We start from the raw sequence: 13,129 nt of genomic DNA, 5'->3' as shown, positions 1-13,129 counted from the left end.
AGGACTGGCCTTGGAGTTGGTTGGCCCATGTCCATAATCTGTTCTTTGAGCTCCGCCTGCCTATACTACAGGGTTTGCTGCATGGGGACTGTTCCGTGGGGCTGTTGCCTGTGTTTCTGAATCCCTTGCTGATTAGAGAGGTGGCAAGTTTCTCCCCAGCTCCAGTTTTCTTATCAGTCTCGTCTCCCAGAGATGATCGAGTCTGGAGACTAGACTAATTGGACAGTTTGCTTTTGTACATCTCTTTTTGCTTCTGAAATCGTATACTTTACGAAGTTCACTGTCACTGCTGATCTTACCATGGGAACTCAAGGGCTCCCTATGTGAGCAAGTTGAGCCAACAAAGTGTCTGGAGTCAAAGGAGATGTCCTGGTTTTGGGGTGCTTGAGGGATTTTCATAGGCCAGCTGCAGAGTGAGCCCAGCACCAGGAACCCTGGAGATTGCAGCCCCACAGGGTAGCAACCCGGGATGCTTGTTTAAGGGCAGACCTTTGGGATCAGAGTTGGAAAAGGCTTTCTTAAGAGAATCAGTCCACGGTGGCCTTGTAGAGACTCTCGTTAGAGGTTGCCAAGGATAGGGTAAGAAGATTCTAAGCAGTGAGCTTGGCCAGGGAAAATGGTGTTCCTCTGGCCCTACCCTGGGGAGTTGTGACAGAGGCAGTGCCTATGGCCTGCAGAGTGTCCCCTCAGCGAATCATACTTCCTTCCACAGGAAGCTTCTAGAATTTACTAGGATGTTCCTGGCCTTCAAGTCAGTTCTCTGACAGACTTGGTCCCCAACCAGCCATGAAATGACTGTCAACCTTGGATCAGAAGAATCATCATATGTACCACCCTGGATATCCCTGGCCGGAGCCAGCAACTTACTGGAGTCTCTCAAAGTCCATTTTCTCTCTTTATACCCATGTTTTGTGACAGTCAGAAGATGACTGCCAGTGGCAGGTAGACTGACAGTGATCAGGGCACCTCCGGTAGTTACTTGTAGGGGGACATGTGGAAGAAGCGGGAAGACAGCCGTGAGTGCTCAGTCTTTGCAGTGCGCAGGGCTGAGGAGAAGCGGCTTCAGTCCTTCTGGCCTTGACATCCTCTGCCCCACACGTGAGCGATGCAGCTCAGTAATGAACATGCGTGGTGACCCTTCGGTGGGACTGACGTAGGGTTCCTCTACTTGGAAAGGTGGAGAGTTCAAGAAATACAAAGCAGAAGGTAAGCGATGTGCCTGGCATACAGCCGACCCTGATTTGATACCTAGTACAACCTGATCCCCTGAGCACAGAGCCAGCAATAACCCCTGAACAGTGCCATGGTAATGACCCCACAACCAAGATGATAATAGTAGTAGTAACAATAATAATAAAAGGTGGAGAATGGCATTTTGGATTCTAACTCAACTCACAGAATTTTTCCTTTTTAATCAGGGCACTTTAGGGGTGTGTGTGTGTGTGTGTGTGTGTGTGTGTGTGTGTGTGTGTGTGCTTAAGTATTCCAAAAGGTACATTGTGTGTCTTGAAAATAAGAAACTATATTTAATCTGGTAATTGCTTGAATCATACATCTTTTACCTTGATTAGCAATTTCAGTCAGCTAAGACAACATTTCTGAGCATTTTCAATTTAAAAGCTGCGTATTTCTCAATCTGCATATTTCTTAACCAGGGTGTTCTATTCAGTCTTTTAACTTTCTAATCACTTTTGACTTGCTACAATTGGGTGGTATAACCTATAAAATATTTCTTTCTTTAAAATTCAAACCTGCAAAATGTATAAGTAAAATGTATATTTTTAGTCTTCTATACATTTTTTATTATTTTTATTTGTCGTTCTTTAATTTACCAACTTCTTTTCCCTTATGCTTTTCCACGTAAAGATTTGATAATTCTATTTTGACATCATATGTGTTTGATTTATTTTTGTTTGAAAGACACACCCAACAGTGCTCAGAGGTTATTCAGGGTCCCCAGTGTGGGAAGGTCACACTGGGTGGTGTTGGAATGCTAAATGTCTGAAGCAATTGTATTATGACTAACTTTGTAAATCACAGTGTTTTAATAAAAAATGATTTTTAAAAAATCTAAGTACATGGGCTGGAGTGATAGTACAAGTGATAGAACATCTGCCTTGCTTGCAGCCAACCTGAGTTCGATCCTGGCATCCTATAAGGTCCCCTGAGCACTGCCAGGACTGATCCCTGTGTATCTTATTTTGTTCCCAGACATTGCAGATGCCCTCTTGCCACAGAGTCTTTTTTTATTTCTGAGAGTCGGGTGGGTGTTTCTCTGTGAATACACAGAAGTCTTTGTCATACTCAGAGGCCTGTGTCATGCTCAGGGGTCTTCATCATGCTCAGAGGCTTTTGTCGTGCTCAGAGGCCTGTGTCGTGCTCAGGGGTCTTCATCATGCTCATCCCAAGAGCCTCCAGCAGCCATGTTCTCTTGTCAGCCTGGGGTGCTGACCAGGTCCAGTACTGGCTTTGGCACATTCCGGTGGTTCCGTTGAGAGGCTCAAGCTGGAGGGAAAGATATCTTGTTTAGTGTTTCTGGGCCAGGGTCTCAAGTTCTGGAGGCTAATGAGGTCTACATAGGGAACATGAAGGGTTTGTCCTGTTACTTGCCCAACCCCTTGGGGCTGCCAGCTGGATGTGGAGCTCCTAGACCTGTCCAGTCTAGAAAGCCCTGAGAGGGCGTGTTGAAAGGGCAGGCTGTGAGCCTGTGGAGGAGAAGCCTCTTGCAGGCGGGCGTGGGCAGCTGCCGCTCCTCCAGGTAGCCCTGTCCATCTGCTTGGGACTACCAGCTCCATCCAGCTGGCCCTTGCCCACAGTGCAGGCCTATGACTCCCCAGACTGAACAGGAAAACCAAAGCCAGCAGAGCCAGCTGCCACAAGAGGGTAAGCTTTGAAGATGGGCCTGAGAATAACTTCAGAGTCGCCCTTTAATCTTTTCATGTTGATTGGGGGGAGGAAGGGCGGGGCAGGGAATCCTGCTGAAATCCAGGTGCCTGGAGCTATTTCCACGTCAGCCTTGAAGTGGAGTGTAAAGTAGTTGGCACCTCTACCCGTGCAGGTATCTGAGGGGTTCTGTACCTCCCTGAAGCCCAGAGGCTCTCTGGAAAGGAGCAGAGCAGTGGGTGGCTGAGGTTGTTTGTGTTGTGTTGGCATGGAGAAATAGTGAGAATCTCTAGGTGGAGTGGGAGGTGAAGAAATGCTTCCCACCCTCCCCCGTAGAAGATACCACAGACAGAGGTGCCAGGAGGTGATGAATTTGTGCTAAACTGGACCCACCAGGCAAGGCTTTAAGCAGAAACTGAGAAGGTGACACAGAACTTCAGTTGGGGGGGTTGGAGGTGGTAGAGAGGCAGGACGTTGTGTGTGTGTGGCTGACCCAAGTTCTATCCCTGACAGCCATATGGTCCTCTGAGCCCTTCAGGAGTGATCTCTGAGTGCAGAGCCAGGGGTGAGCACTGCCCAGTGTGACCCAAAACCAAAACAAACTTGAAAACTCACGTTGGAGCAGAGTTACTGTTGCAGGGCTATACTACTCTTGCACCCTCCAAGGAGTCAGAAGCTTCCCTCTGCACATGCATTCCCGCTCCCAGCCCTGCCATTCCATGGACTCCTGGCTAGGGAGAAGCTCTTCTATTGAACCTCTGCATTCACAGGCGTAGAACTTTAGTAGAGTGAACTGAAGAAATGAGCAACCTTATGACTAGGGCTTCCAAAAGGCGAGTTTGCTCTGAGCCCTCATGGGCTGCTTTACACTTGTTGGTCTCACCGGTGCCCTAGCCTCAGGAGAGTGAGCACAGCTAAGATGCACCAGCTGAAGGCAGGTCCCCAGATCCCTGCGCAAGGTGCAGTGACAGACATGGAAGAAAGCGTGGTCATGACTGCACGTCAGGAGGTTTGCTGATTGACTCCAGATGGTGTTTGGACTCTGATTTACTCTCCAGAGCTGAAGGGAAGCTGCAGGGTGGATTATAAAATGTGAGCAGAAGGAATTGGGGTGTGCAGTGGAGATCCCTGTATCCCAGAGAACTCGGAGTGCAGCATGGGCCTCCCAAATGGGTATCCCGTTCTGGTGCTGGGCAGTTGTCAGTCGCCCTTGTAGGTGTCTGAACAGCTGAGCAGGGAGTTAGGGAGAAAATGACCAAAGATGAGCTACACTAGTGGTCAGAGTCAGCACACTGCTGGTGGGGGACGGCTGTGTCCCCACAAGCCACCCCTCACTGGAAACACCCTCCGCATTTGGGGGATGGACAGCGTGGGTGGATCACCATCTGCACTGTAGGGCAGCTGTGTGTTGTGGTAAGACAGGATGAGGTCTGTGAAATGCACATCGCCAGGCTGTTAGCAAGTCACTCTTCAGCATGGGGGCGGCTGTGTCTGAGATCAAGTATGAGCTCTTTCGCTGCCAGGAGCGAGTCTGGGCACCCTCTCTCCACTCGCCCCTGCCTGCAGGAGTTCTCTCTTCTCCTCACTCAGGGACCACGCCAGCCAAAGATTAAAGTTGAAAGGCCATAGGGCACCAAGGACCTTAGACAGCTGTGTAAGGAGGGTGCAGAGAGTGGGGTCTGGTGGGGGCCACATAGTGCTCCGTGCTTCAGGTAGAGGAGTGGCAGCTGCCCACTGCACCCCACAGCCAGGAGTGGGGAGGGGAAGAATCTAGTCTGTAGCCGCCTCTCTAGTTGCTCTGCACCCAGGGGGCAAGTTCTGCTCCTTGGAAAACAGATCCCAATGTGTATTCCACTGAAGTCGTTGAGGTGGAGCATCTGAGATCAAGAGCATCACTCCACCTCTTGATCTTTGTGGGATTCTCAGTTTCCTTTCTTATAAATGAGGCGTCTTCAAAATCGGCTGGAGAGATAGTATGTACAGCAGGCAGGGCATTGCCTTACATGTGGCTGACCTGGGTTTGATCCCCAGCATTCTATATAGTACCTCAAGCCATCCAGGAGTGATCCCTGAGCATTGCCAGTTGTGGTCTGAATCAATCAGTCAATAAATCAATTCTCATCCTGGAGACTGAGGTGTGGCGTCCCTCAGTGTCTTCCTCTAGGCACTTGTGCTTGGTGTTCTGTTGTTTGACTTGATCCCACAAGGGGGTTTTGTTCCCCAGAGGCCTCATTACTCAATGAAAAAGCTTTGGCATTAATTTTGCCCTTTCTTCCCCCCCAGTATTCAGCGAGCAGCATTGGTGGTTCTGGAAAATTACTATAAAGATTTCACCATCTATAACCCCAACCTCCTAACAGCGTCAAAATTTCGAGCGGCCAAGCACATGGCGGGTCTGAAGGTCTACAATGTTGATGGTATGTGTCTGATGCGGGTCTGTGGGGTGGGCCTGAGGCAGTTAGGCATCCTTCACTGAGACTTGGTGGTCTGTTTGGTTTTACCTGCCCAGCAGGGTTCTTTATGGCCTTCTCCTTTCAGAACGATGTCTTTTTCTGCGGCTTATTTTTTGCACACAGGCATTTTCAGGGGTCACTGATTACCAGTTCACATCTGTGGGAGTTTCCTTCATATGCGGGATTTTATGACAGAAAACTAGAGGCTCTGCATTTCCTGCCTCCTGCTATGAATATTTTCTACTGAAGCAAATGATGTGCAAAGGGATCTGCTTTTCAGCATGTGAATAAACCACCCAGAGATGGAAACTCTGGCCCTTAAAGCTCAGGCATCTGACAAGAGACATGGTGTTCTAGTCCTGGCAAGAAGCTGGGCTCCTTTGAGTGAGCAGGCCAGAGGCTGGACTGGGGGATCAGATAGTAACACGTAAGAAACAGGACACAAGGTCACTCCTTATAGAGCGCTCAGGGTCACGCCAAGAACTTTGTGGATCCTCAAGGAGGATCGTGTTGTTTGCAAGCCAGGTGGTTGATTAGTGGTCTCAGTCGGTGCTGTTCTGCTCCCCAACCCACCCCAATTGGTTTGTTCATTTTGTTTTTTGTTTTGGAGCTAAACCAGGTGTTGCTCAGGCGTTACTCCTGGCTCTGCGCTCAGCAGTTACTTGTGGTGGGACTTGGGGGATCATATGGGATGCCGGGGATCAAATTCAGGTTGGCTGCGTGTAAGCCAAGTGCCCTGCCCACTGTACTCTCTCCAGCTAGCCCCCCTAACCCCGAGTTTGAGAGCTGGAGTTTGGTAGAACAGATAAATTGCACCCGTGCACTGCAAACTCAAGAAAACTCCCATTAGCAAAACTAAGTCATTGAACAAATAGGTGATGCCTGAGAAAGCCCGAGGTCTGCCTTTTCCTTCTGGAGCATTGGGTGGTCAGTGGCCAGGGAGCAAACATGACTCCTGAGTCCATGTGCAGAGACAGGCTGTCAGGGCTGCGGATATCTGTGTGGCACAACGTGGCCTGTTTTCCTGCGTGTGATACGTGTTTCGGTGCCCCTTGGCTTTGTTTTCTCTGTCCTTTTTCTCCCTGTTCTTCTCATTTTCTCTCATTTTCCGGCGGCTGAAATGCAGTTTTCCAGCTGCCCTCATCGCCAAACTGAAGCTTCATGTAGCAGATGGTAGGTCCCCTCTTCAGCGCTCGCTCCCTCTGTCATGTTAAGGCCACCCCTTCCTGGTGGCCTTCTGAGCTCTGTCTCCGTTTCTGCTGGTCAGACTGGGGTCTGCTGTGTACACTGTCTGCTCTGAGCACGCTGAGCACAGAGCAGGGAGTGACTGTGGGGCTGTGTGCAGAGACCCATGGGATGCCACTGCACAGCATTACAGAGCACGAGGGGAGCTGTCTGTGGGTCCAGCCTCACTCACACTGTTCTCTGTCCACTGTCCTTCTCCTCCAGGGCCCAGCAACAATGCCACGGGTCAGTCCCGGGCTATGATCGCTGCGGCCGCTCGGCGCAGAGACTCCAGCCACAATGAGCTCTACTATGAAGAGGCTGAGCACGAGCGGCGGGTGAAGAAGCGGAGAGCCAGGTTCACACCCCTAGCTCCCATCCCAACACCCGTGGGTGCTGCAAGATGTTCTCAGCCCTCTCGGCCCAGGGAGATCACATGACCTCTCCAAACTCTGTTGCGTCTCCTGCCCTGCCTCCTTTCTTGGGCATAAACAACGGAGGGGCTGTTACAGCTCAGACTCTGAGCTCTGGGCACCTGCAAAGGGTGACTGGCTTTTCAGTGGGCCTTGGAGGTGGGACCACCAGTTTGCATTTCTCACCAGGACTCAGGCCCTCACACTGAGTCGTCCCCGTGTCCCCAGCACTGGCTGGCTCCATCCAAGGTAGACACGGCTTCTCACCCGCATGCCAGTCTCCTCATTCCTTTCCCCATAGGACTGGAGTTGCAGGGGCATGGTTGCTCTGGTTCTTTGTAGAGTGGGTCTGTATCGACAGCCACCCCACTGCTTGCAGAGCCTGTCTGTTCCATGTTGGGGGCATCTTAGCCTCTCCCCCCATCTAACCTTAGAGATGGAGTGCAAGGTGGGTCTCAGCAGTGCACTTGTCGAGTGCTGAGATGGGAATGAGAGCCAGCTGCTGGACCCAGCCTGCTCCTTCATTACCTCCCTGTCCCTGGGCCACGTGCCAGCTTTGCCTTTGCCCAGCTTCCCTCTTGCCTGACTGCCCTCCTATCCTGGGTGACATGAGCTGGCCCAGGCAGGTGCTCGGTGAAGGGAGGGGAGTCCAGGGCCTGGCCCTGCAGCAGGTACAGCCTCATTCCCGCTTCCTTGCCCCCAGGCTGGTCGTTGCGGTGGAGGAGGCTTTCATCCACATCCAGCGTCTGCAGGCCGAGGAACAGCAGAAAGCCCCCGGGGAGGTGATGGACCCCAGAGAGGCCGCACAGGCCATCTTCCCCTCCATGGCCCGGGCCCTGCAGAAGTACCTGCGCACCACGAGGCAGCAGCACTACCACAGCATGGAGAGCATTCTGCAGCACCTGGCCTTCTGCATCACCAACAGCATGACCCCAAAGGTGCACTTGCCACCACCCTCACTCTCGGAGTGATCACATCAAAGGGCTACTAGTCACCAAACCTTATGGTTCTTGCTTCTATGATTCTGGTGCACTGGCTTCCAAATTTCCCCTCTGAAGGCTTGGAGCAAGCAGAAGGAGGAAACGCATTTTCCAAGAGACAGAGTGGAACATAGTTAGGGATATACTGTAGTTCCTGCGGGGCTGGGGCTGACTCTTCCAACAGGGGATGTGACGCAACCTCGAGCAGACAGCTTAGTGGCTCTGTGCCTCAGTTTCCTCATCTGTAAATTAGAAATGATGTTTATACCTACCTTACTGCAGGCATTTCTATGGAAGCTGAAAGAGAATATTCATAAGTGATGCATAAAATAGTGATAAGAACCAAAGTGAATGACCTTTATTAGGGCAGTGGGGATAAGGTCATTATCTGGGCTGGCTACTCCATAGTAATCTATAACTAATAAAATAATGTTAGGAAAGGAATTCATAACTATTCTGTAAGAAATCATACCAGAAAATTATTCAGTAGCATCTGAAACATACATAGATCTACGTATCAGTGTTTTTTTTGGCAGACAACCTGAAATTAATCCAAACTGGAAATGACTTTAAAATAGAACAATAACTTTTAAGATATGAGCCATCCCATATTTAAACATGGGAGGTTGGTTACCTTTGTTACCTTACAGTGCAGCACTTGAATACAGGGTTGCATATGAAGACATTGGGTCTACATACGCAAACTGACGTATTTCCATATAGAACACAAGAATTTTCCTCTTTTTTTGATATTTGAAAGTTTTCAAGTTACTTTTTTTTTATTTCTTACTTTATTTTACTTATTTATTTGGTTTCCTTGACTATCCTTAGGGCTTACTCCTGGATCTGCACTCTGGGATCACTCCTGGTGGTCTCGAGGACCATATGGGGTGCCACAGACTAAAATTGAGTCAGCTTCATGCAAGAACTCTGCCCGCTGTCCTACCTTTAAAAAAATGTATACTATACCAAGATCTAGAAGGCATAGAAACCAAGCCAACCAAACAAAAACATCCTCACAACTCTGTGGGGAGGTAGGGAGTGTGGTGGGTATATACTTTTCTGAACTAAGAATAAGAGATTTGGTGAGGAGGGTGTAAAGGTTCAGTAATTAAAGTAGAATGTGCCCGGTGCAATCTTCATTTCCCAGCAGCCAGATAGGTTGCTGTTTCAGGGAGGGGACGAAGGATGTCTTCGATTCATGCTTTTGCCTCCAGGTGTATTTATGTTTTAGACAAAATGGCAAATACAGAGATGGGATGGCGCACGTCCCATAGTGAAGAAGTTTGTTCACTGCAGACTGCCTCTCGCCTCTCTTGCCATCTCAGCTCTTCTGGATCTCAGCCAGACTGATCAAACTTACCTCTTTTAAGCTGCCTCTTGTTCCAACCTCCCCAAACATCATGATATGTTGAACTGATCACCTATTGATATGCATTTGGATTAAGATCTTTTATTATTCTCAACCAGGGAGTGTCTGGTTTTGTTAATCACTACTGGAACACAGCTATGCCCTTTTATTTATATTTCATCTATGGCTGCCTTCTGTCTACACTGGCAGAGTTGAGTCGTTGTGACAGAGTGTGGCTTGCAAAGACAAAAATATTTACATTTAGAGAAAACTTTGCCAACCCTTAGTCTAAATATTGTAGCAGTAAACATTCTTACATATGTCTTTGTGCCTTTGAGCAAGTATTTCTGAAGGATAAGTTTTTACTAGATGAATATCTGAATCTAAAGTACAGATCTTGCCCCAACTGTCCTCCTAAGGGGTGCTAATATTTTGGGGCTGAAGAGAAAATACGCAACTAACCTTGCATGTGACTGACCCAGGTTCAACCCCCATATGTTTCTCCGAGCCTGCAAGAAGTGATCCCTGAGTGCAGAACCAGGAGTAAGCCAGTGTGGCCCACAAACATAATAATACTAAAAAGAAGAAGTGTTAGTATTTTACAGTCTTGCCTCAGGCATATGAGACTTTCCCTCCACATTTGACAGGTGTTACTCTTAATCATTGCCAGCATAAATAAATGGAAATCAATTTGTCATTTTAATTAGTGTTTCCTTCATTACTATTAATCCAAGATACAAGAACTAGAGAAATTAAATATAATTTTTAGAATATGTATTCACTGGAAATTACATATGAAAAGTTGTCCTATACATTAACAATGAAGGAAACACTAATTTATGCATAGGATAACTTTTCATATGTGATTTCCAGTGAATACATATTCTAAAAATTATATTTAATTTCTCTAGTTCTTGTGTCTTATAATTAATAGGAATGATGTTTACGTTAAAGTATATCTTGCACTGGAGACTTGGCTCTGCATTTTGCTCATAGGTGAAGGACATAGGCACTGTTCCTGAGTGATACCTCCTCGAATTGTCCATCTGTATATCACTGTCTCCCATCTATCCTTCGTGGAGCTAAACCAATATATGTATTGACTCATCACACGTACTGTTGAATTCCTAGTATGTACCAGATACACTGGACATTCACCATTAAAGCAGTATTCCTTGCCCCCGAGAGTCAGTTCTAATAGGGGGTAGGTAGGGAGTCAGCAGTAATTATTGAGAAAGTGAAATATCCCATCAAGTCCTGATGTGCGCCTAACTGGAGAGGAGAGGGGGCTGAGTCCCTCGGTCTGAGTGGTGCAAGGAGCAGTTTGGGAAGAGTAGAGGGCTGGGAGGAAGGGGAACATCTTGCAGGGGAAATAGGCCCTGTGGAGGGGAGCTGGGAAGTGTCCGAGTACCCCAGGAGCTCAGCACTCCCAAGACAAGAGCTCCTGCGTGGGGTGGACATGGGCTCCGGCATTGCTGCCGCTGGTGCTGCCGGTCAGAATCGGCCTCTCCCTCCAGCCAGCCCTATAGTGGGGCCGCTGTGGTGTCCACCTACAAGGAGCTGCATGGCGGGGCCCGCTGTGGTGTCCACCTTCAGGGAGCTGCATGGCGGCCAGTCCCACAGCAGGGGGTGACAGAGGGGCATTCTGTGTATATGACTTTCTTCCTTACTATTCTGCTTGCTTCCAGAATGTTATCTGCGGAGTACCTGTGAAAGGGCCGGTGGCTGAGCCGTGACTTCAGGGCCATCATGGGGACTGACCCCCACTTCTTCCTTGCCTTGATGCAGGCTTACCTTAGGTTGGGAGTTGGCAGAGGAAGGTTGAAGTTCAGGAACCTTGTCTCCAGGCCCACAAGTTCTGCATGAGGGCCTGATGAGAATCCTTGTCGAGCAGGCTCTGGTGTCTGTCTCTGCTTCTTAGGGGAGTGTTCTGTCATCAGAGGAACAGCCCGAAGAGCATGCTCCTCCCTAATGCCTTTCTCTTCTGCCTTCAGGCCTTCCTCGAGCGTTACCTCAGTGCAGGCCCCACGCTGCAGTATGACAAGGAGCGCTGGCTATCCACACAGTGGAGGCTCGTCAGCGACGAGGCTGTGACGAACGGGCTGCGAAACGGCAGCGTGTTTGTCCTCAAGTGCTTGGACTTCAGCCTCGTGGTCAATGTGAAGAAGATCCCCTTCATCGTTCTCTCCGAGGAGTTCATAGACCCCAAGTCTCACAAATTTGTCCTCCGCTTACAGTCCGAGACTTCAGTTTAAGGTTTTATATTTGTGGTTTTATTAAAAGGAAAAGGAAAGAATATATAAAGATATATATGTATACCAGAGAGGCATCTTTTTTTTTTTTAAATTCTTCATTGTTGACTACAACTGGCGGATGCTAGACCAGCACCCTTTGCCCGTCTGCACTTTATTTGGAAGGAAGCAGGGGCTGCCCGCCCTGACCAAGAAGGCACTGATGCCGTCGGCGTGCACGGACAGGCCGTCTCAGCAGCCGTTCCCTGGCACGTCTGTGACAGCTGTAACCAAAGCGGAATTGCTGCTCCTCGGAACCTCGCCTTCCACCCGCCTTTGTTCCACCGTGTCCTCTGCGGCTGCCCGTCCACTCGAGACTTGTAGGGGACACATCTTTCTTGTGTTTCAGGAACCAGACATGACATGTCTGCATATGTCTCTGTGTCTGTTATTGTCCGGCATAATGTCCCCCACAGAGCCATGGGCCATCCAGGAGATGCCTGCCTTCCTCTTTGTTCTTTGTTGCCTTACGTTCTTCAGAGAAAAATTACAGCCAGTGGGCACTGGCCGTTTAAGGCTCTTAATGATTCTGTTTTATTTTTTCCCAAAGAGAAAAACCACCTGCCCTGGTTCTGGTCTGCTTCCCCACTGGCCTGCTGTGGATGGTCCCCTCCTCAGACTGCCCACCGGTGTCACAGTGTCCCCCCTGGGTGGCACTGTGGAGAGCCCAGGCCACAGAGCCACCTGGGACATGTTCTGCAAGCCACAGTTTGGCCATGAGGAGCCCTTCAGCAGGGCCCTGCAGACCTGTTAGGATGGCCCCTCACAGCTTGCATGCACCACCAGGGAAAGCCTGGCCCTTGCCCCTGGGATTGGTGGGCTCAGGGTGGTGTCATGTGCTTTCCCAGAGATAAAAACCACATGGCTTGCCACAGCAGGCCAAACTCTGCCCATTGCGATGCAGCTGTTGTCGGTCCCTGGGTTTTCAGACCACAATCACTGTGCCACTCATCACGTCTGCCGCTTAGAAGCAGAGATGCGGCTCGCCGAGCCCTTAGGGTTGAAATGTCTCATAGTTGTTAAAATGAAGAAACAGGAAAAGGCTGAACTGCAACATTGGGAGACTAGAAGGTAGAGAGCCAGTCTTGGGGTCCAGGAGGCTTCATCTGGGTGAGTTTCTTACTGGTGGCTCATTTGGGTGGGCTCACCACAGCAGAACAGGGCTGCACCAAGCTGAGTGGGGAGGAGCTGACATGTCACCGCCCAGCCCCAGTGTGGCAGTTACAGATCCATACCCAGGCACCTGCAGGGACCATTTGTGCCTTTATTTGCCTCTCTGTGTCCACAGCCTTTGGAGTCGTCACTCGCTTCCTATGGGATTTCAGTTCTCTAGCTTGGGTGAAGGAGCAGAGTATCGAAGCACTGCGTGTGTGATTGTAGGCAAGCTGTGTGTGCAGGTGACCAGATCAGAAGCAGGCTGCAGGGGTACAGGTTCCTCCTTTCTGAAATCTTAACTGACTGTGGACATTGGTATCTGAACAGTAAACACCACTCTTGAGTAAACAGCCGTCAGCTCAAAAAGATGTGTCAGAAG

General features: G+C 49.5%; 1 protein-coding gene across 1 annotated transcript in view; it reads left to right on the top strand.

The window, feature by feature from the left end:
• Positions 1–12,186, top strand: part of VANGL1 (VANGL planar cell polarity protein 1) — a 45,087-nt gene extending 32,901 nt beyond the window's left edge. The window contains exons 5-8 of the mRNA XM_056139124.1: positions 5,167–5,300; positions 6,786–6,918; positions 7,677–7,911; positions 11,299–12,186. Coding sequence (XP_055995099.1) covers positions 5,167–5,300; positions 6,786–6,918; positions 7,677–7,911; positions 11,299–11,559 — 763 coding nt within the window. The 3' untranslated portion in view covers positions 11,560–12,186. The remainder of the gene's footprint in view (positions 1–5,166; positions 5,301–6,785; positions 6,919–7,676; positions 7,912–11,298) is intronic.
• The last annotated feature ends 943 nt before the right edge of the window (positions 12,187–13,129 follow it).

The sequence above is a fragment of the Sorex fumeus genome, unplaced genomic scaffold, assembly GCF_029834395.1.
Source record: "Sorex fumeus unplaced genomic scaffold, SorFum_2.1 ptg000131l, whole genome shotgun sequence".
Lineage (NCBI taxonomy): Eukaryota > Metazoa > Chordata > Mammalia > Eulipotyphla > Soricidae > Sorex > Sorex fumeus.
The sequence above is the reverse complement of the archived record's forward strand: the minus strand, read 5'-3'. Positions and strand labels throughout refer to the sequence as shown.